This window comes from Peromyscus leucopus, chromosome 8b (assembly GCF_004664715.2).
Source record: "Peromyscus leucopus breed LL Stock chromosome 8b, UCI_PerLeu_2.1, whole genome shotgun sequence".
In the NCBI taxonomy this organism is placed as follows: domain Eukaryota; kingdom Metazoa; phylum Chordata; class Mammalia; order Rodentia; family Cricetidae; genus Peromyscus; species Peromyscus leucopus.
The window spans coordinates 16,026,301-16,047,516 of record NC_051086.1 but is presented as its reverse complement, the minus strand read 5'-3'; the positions used below and the strand labels follow the sequence as shown (position 1 = coordinate 16,047,516).

Below are 21,216 nucleotides of genomic sequence, written 5' to 3'. Positions count from 1 at the left end.
ATTCACTTTCTACCCTAACTTGTATTACCAGCCAAAAATATCTTTTGATGTCTTTCAATCTTTTACAGACTTTACACCTCTTAGTGAGTTTTTTTCTGAATTTGTTAACAAGGAAATCTATAATTATCTAATTTTCAACTCCCTCAGATACCAGAGAAGGAAATAATATTAATGAGTAAGCAGGAAGTATAAACAAACAACTTGCAAAAAACGTGAGAAATGTCAGAAGCAGCTGGCTGACTGAACAGTCACCCAAGATTTCTCTGCAACTTTGGGGCATCCATCTTCAGCCTACAGGCCTAGCATATCTGACGGACTTATCTGTGAGGCAGGATTTTCTAAAGGGCCTTCCTAGCTTGTCTTGGCAAGGATCATCAGTCCTTTCTTTTGTGTACTACCTGTGTGTTTTGGACAGCATATTGTTAGCAGTTGAGGCAAGAGCATTTTCTTGCACAGTGGCTAACTTTTGCCATAAAGAAAGTAAACTCCATTAGGAGTTTCTTCAGTGCCCATTATCTTCTCTGAAGTAGATTGGTGCTGCTAAGAACAGACATGTCTCATGGTCATAAAAAAAAGAATATATGTCATTAAAATATCTTAAATGACATATTCTGTAGATCTTTGAAGTGTTTGAAGATGACCTGTCTATCTAAAATATATTTCTAGTAGTCCTTGAAAATCTGTAGATCTCTGAATTGTCTGAAGACCTGTACATCCAAGATATATCTCTGTTTGACCTTGAAAACATACCTAGTATGAGTACAAGTTTGATTATAATGACTACTAACTTGCATTTCTTATATCCTAATTAGTTGGTAATAATAACTTTCAAAGACAAGCAATTTGCATCACATTGTTAAATGAGCTGTATAGATACAATACCTTGAACAATATTAGAAATATATGTACAGTATTTTCTAACAAAATCAATCTCAAATTTATATTAATATACAAAATTTGCATATAATATACAAAAATCCAATCCAATGTAAAATACTTTTAAAACAAGTGAATTGAATAATCTACTTTTTTTGTCTTATCATATCTATATCCTCTCTTTTTTCTTCTCAGAGTAGATTCAATAATGTACCTCTTATCTATATCCTCTTTTCTTAAAATAAGAACCCTGAATCTAATCTCCTCTATTTAGCTTTTTTCCTGACAATTATCAATTAACAACTTGTAACCAATCATCCTAAACAATGACAATTATCCATAACCCATTGAAATACCAAAAACCACCCACCCTACCTCTTGGGAATATGGGTGTTGTGTTCTTAAAATTACTTCCTGCTCTCTGCGGGTGACAGCATCTTTAATGAATCCTGAAAAGAAAAAAAATGGGTTAATTGTCAAATCCTGGGAGAGGTAGTTGTATCATTTGTTGTCAAGTCTCTGCATAATGGGAAAATGCTGGGCTTATCTCAAGTCCTTCCTCGAGTGGTCTGTGATGCTGGATCATCTCAGCTAGTCATCTCAAAATTGTCCTGAACAGTATGTAGTCCAAAACTGATCTTTAGGTAGTGTTTGTCATCTTAGTGATATTATCATCATCCTGATAGAATCATCATTGTGGGGTCCCATCATCTTTTTGGAGACTTCAAAGTTGCTGTTTGGTGTGGTCATGGTTCCTTGAAGAAAACTTTTAGTGCCTACTCTGTGGTTTGGAGCAATATCAGTTATATCTGTGGTAGAATCTTGTCTCACAGGCAGTCCCAAGTTTGCAATACAACAGATTCCATTCTTCTTCATCAAGGTATTCTTTGAATTCAAATCCCTGTGAGCAATAGCTGGCTTTCCTTGGGTACCAACAATCTTGATGAGAAGATGGGCAGGACCACTTGCCATGGGCCAAACCCGTTTGATCATCCCTTCAACTCTAACAGTGTATCTATTCAAGTAATCAAAAAGGGATCCAGGCTCATGGTAATCTAACACAAGCCACAGCTGAATCCATCTGCAGTTGCCTTTGTTGTCTGCTGCTATAAATCCTAGGATGTCTTCATGATGTAACATCCCATTCTGATAAATCTCTGCCTCTCAGAACCATGAATGTTCTTCCCTGATGGGTGATATCGCTCTGTATGAATATGTGTTGCTCTGACTGGTTGATGAATAAAGCTGTGTTGGCCTATGGCAAGGCAGCTTAGTGGCAGGCAGGAAATATAAGCAGACAGACAGGAAGAAGAAAGGGAGAAGAGCTAAGGAGACACTGCTAGTCACTGCCATGAGAAGTAAGATGTAAAGTATGAGTAAGCCACAAGCCATGTGGCAAAGAATAGATTTATAGAAATGGGTTAATTTAAAATATAAGAGCTAACTAGCAAGAAGCCTGAGCCATTAGGCCATACAGTTTATAATTAATATAAGCCTCTGTGTGTTTATTTGGGTTTGAGTGGCTGCTGACTGGGTGGGACACAGGAAAGCTTCTGGCTACAGTTCCGTAGAAGAGAATATCTTCACAACAATTTCTTCTCCCCACCACTTGCCTTGCCATACTTCTCCAAACCAACCTTTGCCAATGATTTCTTATAACATGATGGCTCTGGCAATTGTTCTCTGAACAATCAGCAGTAAAACTTTTGTCCCTGGTAGCAGCATTTCCATCACCATCAACAGTATAGAAAGCAGATGGCAACCAAGAGCAGCAGCCAATGCCTCCATGGTCCCTCTGGCACCATTTGTGGCCCAGCCCCCACTGCAACTTCTCCTCAGCAAACCTCTCAGGCTGGCCTTCAACTTGGGATTCTCCTGCCTCCAACTCCTTCAGCAAATCCTTCTGGTGTGTGCCACCACAACTGCTGTGTGCAGCTCAGGCCTCAACTGGGGACTGCAAGGCCACAGGCAAGTGGCTTTTTCAGAATTTGTGGCACCAACATTGGGTGCCAGATGTAACATGAATTACTAAACAGTCTTATTAATAAAAAAAAAAAAAAAAACCTGGAGCCAGATTTGGGGATGAAAGCTGAAAGATGAGAGAAATAGAACAACACACAAACAACTTCACTTCCCCAACTCCTCAGCTAATCCTGTTTCCATAAATCCTCAGACTGGCAGCCTCTTAGTTCTCACCCATGAGAGCCTCAGTTGAACTGCTACTTAGTTCCTGTCTCCTCGTGCCTTATATACCATTCTCCAACCAGCCACATCACTTCCTGAGATTAAAGGTGTGTGTGCTTTCCAAGCAAAGACATGAGATTTCAAGTGCTGTGCTTAAAAGTGTGTGCCCCCACTGCCTGACCTCTATGTCTAGTTTAGTGGCTTTTTTTTGTCCTCTGATCCTCAGGCACGTTTATTAGGGTACACAATATATCACCACAGTACAATATATAACAAACATTAACAATGGGTAGAGAAGTATCCCCTTGGGGAAGTATAAAGTACATTTAGCTAGCTGATCATAAAATGAGAGAGTATAAATGATATGAGACAGGTTGTACTTGGTCAAGATGAACTAGAACTTGCTACAGTAAAGAAATTATTCTACAAGCTTCACAGTGCAGAGCATTCCCTGATTGCTAGCCATTTGTAGGATGGAGCTTTTGAACTGTGCTTTAGATAACTGATAGAATAGATAGATGATCTTTTCATTTAACTCAATTTTAAGTTATAATTATTATGGCCACCATTCTAGAAAGCCCAGGTCTAAACCTGCTATGGAGTATGTGTGTGTGTGTGTGTGTGTGTGTGTGTGTGTGTGTGTGTGTGTGTGTGAGAGAGAGAGAGAGAGAGAGAGAGAGAGAGAGAGAGAGAGAGAGAGAGAGAGAGAGGTGGTTTGTACATGATCAGAAGGTTGAAATGAGTAAAGGTATAAGAGGGGATTACTTAGTTATCTAGAAGGGAGATGATAGAAAGGTAGAGAAGTTACAAAAGCATGAAATAAAAATATTTAACTTTATTTAGCAGGGTTTGGAGACTATAAAAGGGATTATTAAAGATAAATACATAGCTTAAATTCAAGTTATATATTTGAGAAAAATAGAGATCTAAGAAAAGTTTCTTTCCTCAATGACTATTGGGGATTCTGTATATATTAAAGATGTTACTCTTGACATATTATTTATTTAGGAAATAGTCTACTCAAGGGTAGCATTTTGCATTTCACAAAAATTATAGAATTCATTGTAATCAGAAGTTCTAAGTTTTAAAGAGTACAGTTGTTTCTATTTCTTTATGTCCTCTATATTTCATGCTGCATTCTCAGTCTTTTCTAGATTAGGTTACAAAGGTAGTCTATCTATTTTGTCTGTGCGTTATAAAGGTAGTCTATTTATTCCGTTTCATCTAGGTTCACTCATTTATGCATGTAGTGTGTATGGGGTTTGTGGTTAGGGTCAACACCAGATTTAATTTCAAAAAGCAATTTTATCTAACACAAATTCATCAGTCAGCTCTCTTACCATGGAGTAACACAGGTTGAATGAGTCTCATCACACCTTTCACTGGCTTCTAGACAGGTAATAATTTTCCTTCAATCTAATCCATTTAGCGTAGGACCAGGTGTGAGATCACACATATCTTTATTTTCTGGATAGCTAACTGAGGGTTCTTTGAGGAACAGCAAAGGAAAATAGTTATTGGCAAGGATAGCAGAGTAAAATATCACTTGCCTGTACTGTGAACCTAGAAGAATATGATCAGTTCCATTATATGTAAATATATTAAATACTATGAGAGAAGGAGAAGGTCTATTTGAAATTCTCTTTTGTTTTTATTTTTTTCACCATAATGCGAAGTGTTTAGAATATTTTCATTAAACACATTCTAATCATTCAAAGCAGTGCTTGTGTGAAACAAAACCTCACTACCAGCAATTTGAAAGTAACTTCTCTTATTACATCAGAGCTTCCAAAGAGGTAAAGTCTACCCTGAAATCACTAAGATTTTCAGAGCAGACATATCATAGGCAAAACATCTACTAAATATGGAATTCTAATGCTTTTATCTAACTGTTTATTATCACAGGTAAACAGTAAAAAGAGCATCATTTTTTACTGACCTTGAGGATTTGCCTCCTTAAATCAGTCCTTATTTTTAAGAAATAAGAAAAATGATTAATGCCTTTGTTTATTAATTCAAATTATATGTTTCATTCCTTTAATCATAGTCTGTGTCTTTTCATGATGAGTATAAGCAGGGTTGGGACTAACTTACCAAATGTTATGACTTCAGACATCATGTGTTGGGACTTATTAAGGGAACAGTTTGATTTAAAGTGTCTGAATCTCCATCTTTGACTTGCTTAGCATCTGGGGACTTGGGGAGTCACTGTTGCAGCACTTTAAGAGGATTAGATTTTTCTGGCTCCTCAGCATAAGAGTTTTTAAGCATATAAAAAGTGATGTGGTCTTGGTGATAAGACAGGCAGGGAGCTGTCTGTGTGATGCTGCTTTGCTTTCAAATGGCTTGGTCTGGAGGTTGAATCCATAATTCACTGGTGGAAAAGCTTTAGCATTTGCAGGCAAGGAATAAAGGCATTCAGAAGCTATCGCCTTATAATAGAGGCTAGTAGATAAGCAGACCATGAGAGGTTAGACTCTGGCCTAAAGGGAAATGGAGAATCAAATCAAGATATCAATCTTGCCAATGCTGAACAAAATTCAAGTTCACTTATGAGGAGTCAGATCATTAATGGAAAAGCATGAGCTCTCTTTTGCTTATACAATATGAAAAAGCTACCGAACTTTTCTGCAGATTTATCTAAAATCTTACAGTTTATAAATTTTAATTAAAATATGTTTAAATTTAGTGAAAACTCATGGGAGAAAAGCTATCTTCAAATATTATTTTTATATAATTTCTCTTTCAGCTTTCCATATGAAATAAAGGAGCTTACATTTGTTTTGTTATGATTATAAAAATGAGAAAGAAAAAGAAAGACCTGTGTCTATTATACTAAAAGTCAGGACAAAAACAGAGAATGAATTAATTTATGAGATGTTATTTCAAATAGCTTTATATTCAGATAAATCAACACAGAGAACTATAGTGTCAGGAAATTATGTAAAAGCTAGTTATCTGAATTGAAAAGTTTTCAACCTCTGGAGCTTTGTGCATAATTCCTAGATAATTAGTACTGACTACTAACTGAGAGGGTACTGGGGTTCCCACTGAAAGCCAGCCGAGCTGTTCTTCAGCCAGGATTAAAGGAGACAAGGGAGAATGTGTGAAGGCACCAACATGCAGTGCTGAGAGTTATCTAAAATTTTGATGATGAGAATTGCCAGAGGTTGGGGGGTAGGTGTGTCTTTAGTCTCTTCAAGAGCAACCAAGGAAAGATTGTATACTCCAGCAGTTTGTGAGAATAGGAGTTAAGGCCTGAGACTGCTGAAGAGTCAGACTGAGTGTTTTTTTTTTTTTTTTTTTAAGAAATTTTCTACTCACTCCTCATGCTATCCACAGACCCCCCCTCCTCCCTCCTCTCACCCCCCAGCCCTCTTTTCCAAGCCACCCCGCATCCCCACTAGTTCTTACACCTTGTTGAATTGGTCTTTGTCTGAGGCTTTCTACATTAGTTTCTTATTTTCACATCAGCTTGAATAAGCCTTGAATAAAGAAAAACAGACACAAAGCCAAACTACACGGCTGCCACATATGATCACAATTTAACTGTGTACATGTGTTAGAACAAAATATAATACAGCAAAGCGAAAACAGATATTGAAAATAGGCCCTATATATTAATCTCACATGTGACTAAAGATGTAGTCTTTAAAAGTCTCTACTGTGGGAGGTATAAATGTGTCATAGGTGAGGGATGAACCATGGTACAATTTGTAATTTCGAAAAGTATAATGGTTTGTTTTATAGGCATGGAACAAGCTGGTGACAGGGGTTTTACAAACAATTTATGCATAATCACTTCTCAAATCCAATGACTTTAGATAACCAACCTTATGTATATTATTCCCATGAATAGCTATATGGCTATTCTTTGATTTCTTAGAGACTTTTAATATATTCCTTGCATTTTTCATATAAATTCTTGGGAGGGGGTTAGTTTTTCTGTTTTATTTTTGGTTTTTTTTTTCTATCTTTTTTGAGATACAGTATTACTATATAGCACAAGCTGGCTGGGAACTCATTATGTAGCCTAGGCTGCTAGGCAGGCTTTAAACTAGGCAATTGTTCTGTCTCATGCTGGGATTATAGTCAAGTTCCAGAATACATTAAAAACAAAAAAATTCATTTAAAAAGATAAAATCAGTTTATTGCAAGTAACTCACAAATATGTGTACCATACACTTAGAGTAAGGTAACCAACCACTCAAATACATACTTACGCAGTCTCAAAATTTATGTGTCTCAGTGAACTGTTCCATTAGAATGGCCATTCAGAATAAATGGGGCTTTACTTCTGGTTTTACATTTTCACTATCAATTGCATTTGTATGTACTTACTTACCACAAAAAATGAAAAAAAGGTTCTATAACAGTTAGAAATCAGAAAAAACAATAGTGGTGTATGCTTTTTCAAGCTTCATGTGACATTCTGCCTATATTTCTTCTTCTTCATCTCCTAATATTACCCCTTCTTAGTCTAAATGTCATGTTACACCCACACTAATGTTTAAAACACGATTGTCTCATAATATACTTCTAAAGTGCTGATTTTAATTTATGAATGTATCCATCAGATATTAGTAACTGCCCATTTCCACTCAGGCGGTATGCTAACAACTGACGGTGAGAGAGTGGAGGGAAGAGGCGAGGGTCAGGGATTCACACAGGTAAAACTTAACGACAGCACCTCTACCACCAGCATCCAAATGAAAGGAAAATCGTGGATGAAAGCAATTGTTGTGAAACCACCATACGATTCAGTGAAAGCATGAGGAAATATCTCATTGTGGAAAAGGAACTATCATTTTGAGCAAAATAAAACGCTTTGGGTGTCAATCACCTAGACATTCCCCAGTGGTCTGTATATACAGAAGTAATAAGGGAAAATTGTTACAGAGTGCACAATACATGGCAATCAAGCAAGGCTTTGTGCATAAAGGATATCCCCCCCCCCATTCACATCAAAGAGGAACTTATACATTGTTGCTACATATGGAAGCCAAGATCCAGAGTCATCTGAAAGAAGAAATACTTTTAAAACTGAAAAACCCTACTTTCTCACTGATAGTATCATTTCTGCTAGGAGGCCTACATTCCAGTTCTGGTAGGGTTGTGTTTCATAATTTTGTTATTGTGTTTTGTCCAAGTGGCTAGAAAAGAGCTTTCAAAGTAGCCCCAAGTCAATTCTGAAATGAATTATGTAAGCAAGAGAGTTGACTATGTGTTTGATGAGCTTTCCCATAGCTCTGTCTTTCTGTTCCAGGTGACTATGTGGTCATGTCTGTGTACTTTGATCTGAGCAGAAGAATGGGGTATTTTACCATCCAGACCTACATCCCCTGCACACTCATCGTGGTCCTATCCTGGGTGTCCTTCTGGATCAATAAGGATGCTGTTCCTGCTAGAACATCTTTAGGTGAGATGTGCTTCTAGGTGCTCTGTTCTCTCAAGATCAGTGCCTGAGAAAATTCACCCCTTATTTCTCCTTTTCAGTGGGTTCAGTCAGAATTCAAAAGCTAAATGAAAATCTACTTTTTTTTATTATTTTAAAGAAACTCAATGTGGTTATTTATCTATTTATTATATTTACAGTTTACTAATTTTATACATCTGTCTTCTTTAATTGTCACAGGATTTCTTTAGTACAATTAAGTAATAAATGTAACTAAATATAAAAACCAAACAAAAACTTAATTTCAAGAGAATTTTGTCCCCTTCCTCGGCTCTTAGCCTCTCCACATGTATTCATGAGAGCTGACAACATTTATCGTTTCTCAATCATTTGCTTAGTGATGTTACAGCAGAATTTGAAATCTGCTAAGGTGGAAGTTGACGTTTCAGTATCTTGGGAAAGGGAAGCACAGTAAACAGGGCACTGTTGTTTTCCAGAATCAACTGTTACCCTTTTCCCATTACACCACTCCTGGTTAATTCCAAGATGAATAATTATGGTGATGATATTTAACTGAATTGATTCTTTCCAGAAGAGCCATCTAAATGATTAAAAATTGGGAAACACTTATTGACAAATCTACGGAGCATGGTTATTGTATGATCATTTGCAATTTAGTCAAAATTTTAGATATGGTGATGCCTGTCTTTGATTTTCATCTTTTGCTTATAGATGAAAGAAGACTTCCACAAACCAAACCAAAGATTACTGACTCACAGGAACATTACAGTCTCTCTCCACAGAATGAATGACCATTATATGCAAAACGCATTCATTAGCTATGTGCAACCTGGTACTACATGCCTTTGCTAACCCCTAATGGGGAAGCAGTAGCAGAAGATTTTGAAGTTTGGTGATCTTTATTTCCAGCCATACATACAATAGGGCTGTGCAATAAACTTCATTCTCTCTGATCCTTGGTTTCATCACATGCAAAACAGATATCATTCCTGCTTTCTAACTTGGAGGGTTTTATTGGGCTAAAGCAACATATTCTGTGCAAAGCACATTGAGCAGAGAAAAGCCTTAAAAATGATAGTGACTCTCCTCATTTCTGGTAAAATGATCTGTACCAGGTTATTAAACTGAGGGCAGAAGCGATTACCGAGAAAAAGACAACATTTGCATATCTGTCCTCTTCCAAACCCAATTTAGTTTTCCATCTGTTTCAAAATGAAGTTCTTTTGATTTTTTTTCTGATATATGCAGTACTTTGTGTTACAAATCCTATTCAACAATTCAAACATCCTGTCTGATGCCACATACTGAAGCAAACTCCAAATCTGTTAAGCCTAACACTGCAGGGTGTTACTTGTTAGTACATCATCATCTCTCAGGAGAAACCATAGATATGTTGCTCATCTCTGGCGGAGACCTTCCAACAAGCTACTGCCTCAGTAACTATTCAGTTAATTTATATGTTTATGATTAGATGTAACAAATGCTCTGATATATTCTAATATACCCTCTTACTAAAATTATTTTAAAGAAAACATTTCAATCAGTCTTTCCCTTTGAAGGCTGGATTCTTTTGACCAATATGACTTTTATGACCACATGATCAATTCATTTCAACCACTCACTAACAAGGGTTCTCTAGCAGCAAACCATTTGAAAAGAAAGAGATGAAGTGGGCTTGAGTAGAGGCCCTTGATAAGACCAGAAGCAGCTTATCCATTGATCATTTATGAGCCAGTGGCGCTCTGTGCTTCTGGTGCTGTTACTATGTTTTGCAACCATCACAGAAAGAAGTTGTGTAATACAAATTATCATATTTTAAGAGCTGAGATAAGCATGCAAATGTGCTGAAAGTTAAGTAATATCCACAAAGTCATACAGTCAGTTGTTAACAAACCTGCACCCTGGAAAATTGGACATGGGTTTGTCCTAGTTGGAAAGACTTGTTGAATTTTACTTGTCATCCAAGGAGAGAAGCCAAGCTGAGCATATATTTATTTTAACTTTGTTCTAAGTTCTCTAGATCAGTGCTTCTTAAATGTAAAAAAACATTTCTATCACTAAAAATATTTTGGAAGTACAGGAACCTTATTCCCACCCTGTAGATAGATTTTTCTTTGGGCTTCCAGCTCACAAAAAAACGACAGGGAGACTTATTATTCATTATGAAAACCTGGCATGTAGCTTAGGCTTGTCCCACAAACTCTTATAACTTAAATTAATCCATTTCTATTCATCTACATGTTGCCACACGACTCCTCCTGCGTATCTCGCTTTCTCTCTATGTGTGTCTGTCTGGCAATCTGCCTTTCTTTTTCCCAGAGTTCTCTCTGTCCAGAAGTCCCTGCTATACCTCCTGCTTAGCTAATGACCATTTAGCTTTTTTTGTTAAGCCAATCACAGTGACACTTCTTCAAGCAGTGTAAAGGAATATTCCACAACACCACCCCATGATGTGCATACTTAATTTACCTCAAGTCTAGTCTGCATTTGGGCCTTTGCTTTTTAATCTCAAGTGAATCAAGTGTTCAGTCACTTTTCAGAACATGCCTGTACATTTATGGAGTTCCATGATCTTTTCAGACATTTATAGTCAAAACGTAAATGAGATTACCTTGAGCACCTACAGATTTTGAATTTCTTGTCATGGAACAGATACAGCCGACTTTTATGATGGCAGAGTCACTGACAACACTTGGAGATATTGGGAGATATTGGCTGCTTTCTGAGGACATATTTCTGGATCTTGTAACACACGAATGTGGTTTGGTACACAGCTGGTAGCAGGTGAAATTTAATCATGCTATAGTGAGAGGGTGTGCACAGCAAGATGAAAACACATGTTGGTATTTTTCACTTAAGTATTCTGAGGTGAAAGGCATCTCTGAGAAATTCACTTCATGCCAGGACTGGAGGAATTAGCAAAAACTGTGTATCTCATTTCTTCTGCCAAGGCAAGAGAATTTTAATCTCTTCTGTTAGTAAAACTGGGTGTCAAGAGGACATCAGGTTATCTTGTTATGAATCAGCACAAACCAAGACTTTCCTATTTCTTAACGTCATAGTTTTTCTCTTTTCTGTGACCCCAGGAAGCACCCTGGAAATGTGATAGGCAGTTCCTTAAGATACACATTGCATAGCTATGATGAACTCCCTTGTGTCCTGAATAACGTCTTTCACTTTTGCAAGAGCAGTATTTAAGTAATGTGTCAGAATTTGTTTTGATTCAAGTGTCACATGCCAGGTCTTCTAGAATGAACTCATCTGTGGTATCTACCAAAAGTAGTCATGTTTTCACATTTCAAAGTTCAAGTATAGCTTCAGGCCTGATTGTGAAAATGAGGGCCCAGTTTCCAATTTAGTATTTTACATTCTCTACAAAAATATAAGATGCAATTAGGTACAATCAAGAAGTTCAATTTGAATTAATGTGTACCCAACCTAATTAGTTTCTTTTAGCTTAGGAAGTAGATCATCTCCAAAATAAACAACACAAATATCTAACCATGCTTGAGACTTTCTTTGATATCAATTCTCTATGTTAGTCAGTTTTCCATTGGTGTCATAAGCATATAAAATAAAACAATATGAGTGGAAGAGGGATTTATTGTGGTTCAAAGTTTCAAAGGTTTCAGAATGTGGTCACTTGGCCTTCTTCTTCTTACCATGGAACATCACAGTTGAAGTTCATAAAGGAAGAAGCTTCTTATGTCATATAGATAGGAATTGGGGAGAGGGAATAGGGCTGGCATCTTAATATCTCTTCATATGTGCACCTCCAATGTTCTAGCTTCCTCCCATGTCAAATGTTGCACCATGCCACAAAAATGTCAAGCTCAAGACTGCTAACACATGAACTCTTGAATGACAGCCCAAATCCTCCAATGAGTGCCATCTACATACATTAGTACATTATTTAATGTTCACAAAGACTTAAGATTTACCACAATTTTCCATGCTGAACTCTAACCCTAACACTGTCAAAGACAATAGGGATTCTAAGAAGACTCCCCCTCTAAAAACCAGTGGTTGAGACTCCCAGAACTGCATCACTTCCCAAATCAGGATGACTCAATAGCTCCCAGCTTCCTGAGCTTTCATTCTATGTATTTTCCTGTATTTCCAAATATATATATGGAAATTAAAAATGTAGTACAGAGTAAATCTGTTGATGTCAGGCTATCCACATTTTTATTTCATCTGTACCCTATACTAGCCTGGACAGAATATCATTCCTTTGTGCTCTGTGTGTTTTGATAAATTCTGAGGTAGTTATTTTCTTTGTGCAAACCTTAATTAAATTCACCATTTCTCCTGTTCAGTGATTTTGCATGATTTCTCTTTGTTTAAGAAAAACTATTAAGAAATACAGCTTCTATTTCACCAATATCCCCTTGATCTCCTTGCTTCCTCACAGATGGCAGGTACTCTAAAATTTTATAAATAGACATAAATGCTTTTGCTCCAGCCTTGCCCATTACTTTATTAATAGCCAAAAAGCTGATTTCACTTTACTTTTGAAGCCTCAGTTTAAGTGTGGATGCCTCTAAGTTTCTCCTATGTGAACTCCATCTAAGGAGGTTTTCTCCATCCCTGCCGTTTCCATGGTATATACCAGAAATTGATGTCAGGATTTTCTTTCCTAACTTCATTCATACTGTTTCCTCTCATTAAAACACATAGCATCAAAAACTACATCTATTATATTTACCATTATGTACTCAGTGCCAGTCAACATAATTGATCCATGAAAGTCAGAGTATTTTGGACAGAATGAATTAACACCAATTTTCCAGTTATTCCTCCCTTCCAGTGGCTGTTGAATAGAAGGGATATTACCAGTATGGTGCTTCAGACACTCATCTTGCTGATGACATCATGTCATTTCTTTTATTGCACTCCTCTGTAGGTATCACTACTGTCCTGACCATGACTACTCTCAGCACCATAGCCCGGAAATCTCTGCCCAAGGTCTCCTATGTCACAGCAATGGATCTCTTCGTATCTGTTTGCTTCATCTTTGTGTTTTCTGCTTTGGTGGAGTATGGCACCCTGCACTATTTTGTCAGCAATCGGAAACCAAGCAAGGACAAAGACAAAAAGAAGAAAAACCCTGTATGTATCATTTCCTGTCAGGACAAATGAACTCTTTATGAGGAAGGATCATTGGTTTTGGTGTGGGTTTGGATTGGTTAACTTACCTGCACAGTGAGGCTCAGCACTTTGTATTCCATAATGAAAAGAGAGTAAGTGAGCTTTTGTCCAGAACATACAGGTTTATTTATGGTCATTAGTTAGGTCACAGATCCAAGATACTCTAAGTCAGACTCTTTATGCAAATACAGTTGTACATTGTCTTCAATATGGGAGGTTAAAGCAATGTTCAGGGATACATTCATGTTTGAGTTATTATCCTACACGTCACTGACTTTCATCTTTCTGCCCAGCTTACTATAACATTTTTAAATTACTATGTTTTTAATTAAAATGCACACCAAAGGTATTCCAAGCATTTGGTTCTTGTATTAGTTTACCAGTCATACCAATTTGTTAATAACTTAGGGTGTATATGCACATGAGCAGGGGTATGTATGTTTGTGTGTATGTCTATACACACATATGCATTTTTCAACTAGAAGACTTCTACTCATTTTATACATATGTGTATCTTTTTTTTTAAACTAATAGCTTAATAGTCCGTGGGCAAGTTACTTAGCCTTCCTGTCTTTGATTTCTGATATAAAATAAGATAGATATATTAAAAAATGTCAAATAAGTTTGGTGTGAAAAATAAATGCTATAGTGAAGATCAACAAACCAACAAAATATAAAAAAAATTACAAAAAAGTCACATGAGGGTTCTAAATCATGATGAATGGTAATGAAAGTTGATACTGATTGTTTGTACAGTTGACAACATGAATTTTTATTTTCGGTGACTGCTTGATTTGGAAACAGGTAAGACAACTTCTGCTTGTGCTAAACCATGAAAGGAGAGAATGAGTCATAAATATAAATAAGTAAAGCCATTACCTTCTTTCATGAGTATTGAGGACAGCATGTAGATTCCCACTTACCCACTTGAGCATAGTGTCTGGGTTACAGAAGCCCTGCCTGAAATGGGAAGTTCATTTCCTATTGGGAGGATGACCAAGTTAATGGCCCTACCCTCCTGGATCGACACCTTGCCCTGATTTTCTGCTCTGAGAGGTATGAGCAACATCACAGTGGCTACCTATCTAGCCATGAACTGTGGGGTGACTAGAGAACTCTAGCTGGATCTGACTCATATCCTGATGTACCTCCAGAAATACTGAAGATATTTTATAAATGACACATGTTTGTTTGAAAGTAAGATTTTGTGGAAGGTTAAATAAGATAGCATCATTGTTACTGGTTAATGAAAACAGGAAATTTGCTTTCTTTTATTGTCTCAAATATTTATTGTACTGTGTGTGGTCCTTCATTTCCCTGTCTGTTCTTATGTTTCTACCTCTCCACTTTTTCCTATTCTTGTTTGAATTTTCTTGCTTTAAATTTTGTTTCTCTACTTAAGCCCTCTCCTTCATTTCCTAATCCATTTTCCCTCAAAGAAGATGACTGTACTGATACTCATCTGTAATAAGAATGGGAGGCAGGCTTTTAGGCAAAGTTGGAAGTCCTTTACAAAAGTCCTCTGACTTTCCTTATCACTTCAGTGTGGAAATTGCTACAGAGACAGAAAGAGTTGAATTCCTCAACCCAGGTTTATGGAATAGAAGAAGGAAAACTGAAGGCAGACAGGAAAAGAGACTGGAGAAAGCAAGAAAATGTAATTCCTGGACAATCTTATGGATTTTCTCCTTTGGAGCCAATTTGTCTATTTATCAAAACTACTAGCAGTCAAGATGGTGAAGGTCTAAGAAGCTGAAAATTTATTTCTTTATTTAATGTGCCCTTCATTCCTCCTTGTCAGACCTCACGTACGAGCTCCTCTATAATGACAATTACATAATTCATGTTATTTTTCTACAGGCAAAGTATTCACTAGGATGTATCCTTGCAACTGATCAGCATTGGCCTTTGCGGCCATGTACTTGTGGGTTAATTTGTTAAGGATTTGATCACCAATCACAAAACGTCATTTTCTAACTTTAGATATGCAAATTATGCCAATCTCAGAGCCCACCTTCTATGTTTATGCTTTCAGTTCACTTTACTTACTGTGTTTTCAAAATGTATTTTTAATTTGTCTTATTTTGTTTCTCTTTCTCTTTTTTCCTTTTCCTTCTTTTTATTAAAAAAATGCAATTCTCTTTTCTGTCTACAAATCCAAAGCTTCTTCGGATGTTTTCCTTCAAGGTATAATGTTTTGGAATGGAAATTTCACTGCATGCAACTGCTGAATTAACTATTAATGCTTTCCATGGTGCTTTATTTTTTTATGAGTAAACATTTAAGTAGTCTACTAAATGGTGACACACTCAAGGTTGAGAAAATTCTATAGACATCTAGAATTGATTCATCAACTAGACACTATTTACACAGGTTTCAGCTCAAAATAAGGCCAATAGTAATCACAGTTAACAAGGCTTCTTTCTATAATGCCAAAGCACAAATGGGCTGTGTTTCCTCAGATGTAAATGATATACATTTCACTGTCTATAATTTACATATATACTTCATATATATATATATTAAAAGTATATGTATATACTTCTAAAGCTAAAATTTAACTCAGTAAACACTAATTAAAACAAGGCATTGAAACATGTTTTATGAACTTAATCTCTATCTACATGAGAAATTTATAATAATAAAACTGTCTTTACCAGACTTGAGGTTAAAAATCTCCTTCTTTCCCTGCCAGTGTGATCACTAGGCCTATTGTCTCTGTGAAATACAAAATGAGATTTTTATTCTCTCCAATAACTAATTTAGAAACTGTAGTTTATAGTTATACACCCCAAAGCTAAAAATAAGCCTTGAGTTTTGCTTTAATTGTATTATTGGTCAAGCATTAAACATTAGATTACTATCTCCTTAATTGCAGTTCATCTTGCTAAAAAACTTGATAAGTAATGACATTCTTTTTGAATTCTCAATCTCATTTGATGTATGTAAACACTGATGGCAGTTTTAAGCTTGAAGTTGGTGAGTGTTAGACAAACTACACTGTCTTGATACATAGATTAATTCTTTGTGGTATAAAATCAATGAACTTCTGTATTTCTCCATGCATAGTAGCATTTGGTATTAAAATCATTTAGTATATTTATTCAATATGATGGGTTCCTATCTGCCTCTAAGTTAGCATGACATGCAATTTGATTTGAAAATCAATGCATTTTTATTTCTCTATTTTACTCACTTGCAGTACCATTAACCAGCTTCATGTAACCAGCTTCACATCTAATAGTTAATAGAATGAGATTCCATGTAGTTTGATTTAAATACTTATACTTTGAGTTCTTTTGGTATTCAATATTCTTGCTGTAGCTATTAGCTTGATGATATCATTTCCAGCTGCACCGCTTAAGCTCAAAATCTGAAACCTGCAACCGTGCTATCTTTCTGAGTTCAATTTTACCATCGTAGATCACGATGTCATGAGCAATTTCCTGAGTACTCATTTTCAGATTCATCATCTCATTGGTGACATTGTGGAGAAACTGTACAGTATACCTCCAGTGTTAACTAACTTGAATCTCTCTCCTTACCTACCTTGTCTCAGGCCCCAACCATTGATATCCGTCCCAGATCAGCAACCATCCAAATGAACAATGCCACACATCTTCAAGAGAGGGATGAAGAATATGGCTATGAGTGTCTGGATGGCAAGGACTGTGCCAGTTTCTTCTGCTGTTTTGAAGATTGCCGAACAGGAGCCTGGAGACACGGGAGGATACATATTCGCATTGCCAAAATGGACTCCTATGCTCGGATCTTCTTCCCCACTGCCTTCTGTTTGTTCAATCTGGTTTACTGGGTCTCCTATCTTTATCTGTGAGGAGGTATGGGTTTCATTGATATGGGTCTTATTCTCTGAATCTCATGGAAAGACAATGTCCTTTCTAAGTCTAATGAAATAATCCCCTATGTGGTCATTGAATTTGTTTCTCTGTCTCAACCTAGTAATACGTATAATGTCATCTTATCTGTGCCCAACTCTCCTTTGGTTATTGTAATTTGAACTTTGGTGTGCACTGTTTTTCAAACCTGCAAGGCAAAGTAAAGTTAGAACAAGGACTGTTGCACCAAGTATGATCTCTTGGAGGAACAGCAATGAAAACAATGAAAGTGGTGAGTGTTCAAATTGGTTGAATCGGTCTTGGATTCCCATATGGTTTAGTACAAAGGAGGCAAAGCCGTGTGCTCTGTTCACTTGGGGTCAAGTTGTGGTAAACTGGAACAAATTAGAATACCTCCCTCATTTGTGAAGAATCACAATAGAAAAGCCTAGAGTAGAATTCTATTAATACCTTTATTCCAAGGTAAGAAGAAAATTTCCTGCATATCCTATGTACAATGATGTAAATATTTCAGTAATGTAGAATGCTTCAAGTTTAATGCATGCATCTCTTTAGAGCCAAAATAAATGAGCTAAATGATCATCATATAGTATTGTCTTTTATTTTGTGTGTTTGGGCTATAAAAGAATATATTAATATAATTACAAGGATTTGGGCTTGAAATTGGAGGGGGTTCACTGTCTTCTCCCTCATGCATGGAAATTCAGGTTGTAAAATTATATTAGTCTTATACGACATTAAAACTTTGAGTAAAATTTAGGCTGATTGACATTTGGCAGCTCTAAATATGCCCAATTTCATCACTAGCATATAAAGTAAATGTATGTGCTTGCTGTTGTTTTGCCTTCTTTGAGGATGTGAGTCCTTAATAGAACTCTTTCTCCATCTCAATATCTGCTTCTAGTGATGACTAATGCCTTGTGGGCAGAGTCCTGATCATTTCTTCTTTGGGTTCTCAACATCTTACATTGTGGCTGGTACATAGTCAGTGCTCATTAAATATGGCTGAAAGCAACACACCCTCCTGTAGTCTGGTGAATATCGTTTTCTGACCCAGAACAAGCGACTCATCTTTTCACATTGCTTTCAGCAAGTGATGCTTTATCTGTAGAAATAACCAGAGAATCTCAAGAACTGCAGCTCTTAAGCCCATCTTCAAGAATTTGTTTTAGGCAAAGTCTGTATTTGTTTTAAAATAATATCTACTTTCTATACCTATGTATGCAATTGATGACTTGAGCATAATAATTTCTTGATTATTTATCCAGTTTTTTTAAAAGAATCAATGTAATCTTTTAAAAAATTTCTGCTTTTGCACCTATGAAAGTATGAGCGAAATTCATACCTGACTGGTAAACAGTATGTAGTGTTCTGTGCTTGGAAACAATGGACTGAAGGTTAAATTAAAAACTGAAACAACACCGAGTGACTTACATGGAGGATATTGAGCCTCTGACTGTAGGCTCATTTTGCTCCATAACAATTAAATGGAGTGATTGCCTGACTTCATACATGAGTTAGATATTAATGTGATCATCCTGAATCCTCATTTTTTTTAAAAAAAAATAGAACCACACTGTCAATTCTTCTTTTAAGGAAAAACACTGATTTAAATCAAAGTTAAATCATAGTAAGTGTAACTTTATGATTTATGATGAAGACAATTAAAGAGAGTGTCTTTGTTAATATAAAACCACATGAAGTCATTATAATTAATCTGGATGAATCTTGAAAATATGCAGCTGCTGGTTTTGCAAACCTTGAATATACCAGTGCTTTAGTATTTAACCTCAAACAGATGTAAATAGATGGTTATTTTCTTGTTTTAAATTGTCAAAATAGTTAATGTTGACTCTGGGAGAGTTGTTGGCAAATTCCAATTGTGAGGAATCACGATATTATTGTCAACTTGAAATGTATTCTGCAGTAGAGATACTGAGAAAAAAAAAAGCTAACTTTCCAATGTGTGTATAATATTGGCAATATGGATATATATTATACATCATCCAATTCTTAATCATCAGCTGCTCCCTGTCTATGTATTTGCAAACCTTTTCACAAGAAAATTGCCTAACATATGGACTTTTCCAATAAAAATGCTGCATTCTAATCCATGGTGGCATCTCAGTTGTCTGCTTGGACTGTTTTCTTGTTTCTCTTTAGAGTTATCTTCTCTTTCCAATTTCATTTCCATAAATACAGTTTCAATGAGCTTTACTTGTGAACTCTGTTTCCAGGATTCAGCAAGTGACTCTCTTCACTGAAAAAAAAATTGAGATAAACATTTCTAGGTAGAGTGGAGCAGGTAGACAGATGTTAATGAAGTTGGCAAAGCTTGTCTTCTCCACAGCAGGACTTTTCATGTAAAAAACTGTCCTCCACGTTGGGATTAAAGAGTCACTGGCACACTGCTTGATAAGGCAGCCTTTAGAAACCTCTGTCTTATACAGTATAAATTAGACATAACAATGTCACCCCAATCAATGATACCTAATGGGGGGTGTCAAACATTTACTTTCACTTCTGGTACCCATGAAGTCCAGTTCTTCCTGTTCTAATCAAATCAGGCCTCTCCCAAGAGAGAGATATCCTATTTGCCTTAAGGTGATGCTGTGTAGTGTGGTTCTTTTTAAGGGGGACTTGATACATAATTCCTTTTATTAAACTATACGTTGGAGGCGAGGAAGAAGACCGAGTGGGGAAAGCATCTGCCTTGAGCACCTGAATTCAAAACCCTAGAATCCATGTAAAGACAGATGCAGTAACTTGCATGTCTCTTATCTCAGTGCTCCAGTTGTGAGGCAGAAGTTAGAGAAAGTTATAGACCAATTAGTCTGGCATATGCAGTGGTGGTGAAAAGAGATTCTGTCTCAAAGAAAGTTGAACATGGGGACTGAAATGAAAGTGTGATCTCTGGCTTCAGCATGTGCACCTTCGTACATGTGTCCCTCCCCCTACACACAGGAATACACACATAGGAGCACACACACACACACACACACACACACACACACACACACACACACGAGAGAGAGAGAGAGAGAGAGAGAGAGAGAGAGAGAGAGAGAGAGAGAGAGAGAGATGAAATATGCATTGAAAATTCAAGTTTGTCAGAAATAAAAACAAAACAAAACAAAAATCAATCATAAACCAAAAAGTCTCAGGTAACCCCCAAAGAATAAAAGTTCCAAATTTTAAAAGATAGCTCCCTGATGATCTGTGATTCAGTGACTGATAGTGTCCTATTTTCTCAGAGGTCTTTGAAATTCTCCTGAGAATGAAGTAATGGAAGCAGTCCCTGACAAATCCCTGCCAGCTTCCTCTGCACATCATTGCCCTGCCCCGCTGTGTCTTCCTGAATCTGATTTAAACATCTGTTTCTCATGTTTGAGTCAGATCAGTTTTTATGGAGAACTTCACTGCTGTTTACTCAATGCCTTATCTTCAGCGAAGGGGATACTACTTTGTAAAGCCGGCATTTCTCTTCTGTCTCCGTGTTATCCTGACAACCAGCAGTAAACTTTGTGATAGAGGTCAAATTAAGTTAACCATGTCATGTGGTCTGTGGGAATTATGTAAAAAAACATAAATGAATGAAAGAAAGAAAGAGAGAGAGAGAGAGAGAGAGAGAGAGAGAGAGAGAGAGAGAGAGAGAGAGAGAGAGAGGTGCTGCCTCTATGCTCTGTCACTATGGATTTTTGTTAAAGGAGTAGAGGGTAGGGTAATGACCTA

The 21,216-nt window shown here is 36.6% G+C and overlaps 1 protein-coding gene across 2 annotated transcripts in view; it reads left to right on the top strand.

Annotated features, from left to right (window-relative positions):
* Positions 1 to 19,598, top strand: part of Gabrg2 (gamma-aminobutyric acid type A receptor subunit gamma2) — an 88,696-nt gene extending 69,098 nt beyond the window's left edge. The window contains exons 7-10 of one of the 2 annotated variants that reach the window (XM_028864289.2): positions 8,327 to 8,479; positions 13,383 to 13,588; positions 15,791 to 15,814; positions 17,187 to 19,598. In XM_028864289.2, coding sequence (XP_028720122.1) covers positions 8,327 to 8,479; positions 13,383 to 13,588; positions 15,791 to 15,814; positions 17,187 to 17,462 — 659 coding nt within the window. In that variant the 3' untranslated portion in view covers positions 17,463 to 19,598. The remainder of the gene's footprint in view (positions 1 to 8,326; positions 8,480 to 13,382; positions 13,589 to 15,790; positions 15,815 to 17,186) is intronic. The other variant, XM_028864290.2, reaches the window with a different exon arrangement.
* The last annotated feature ends 1,618 nt before the right edge of the window (positions 19,599 to 21,216 follow it).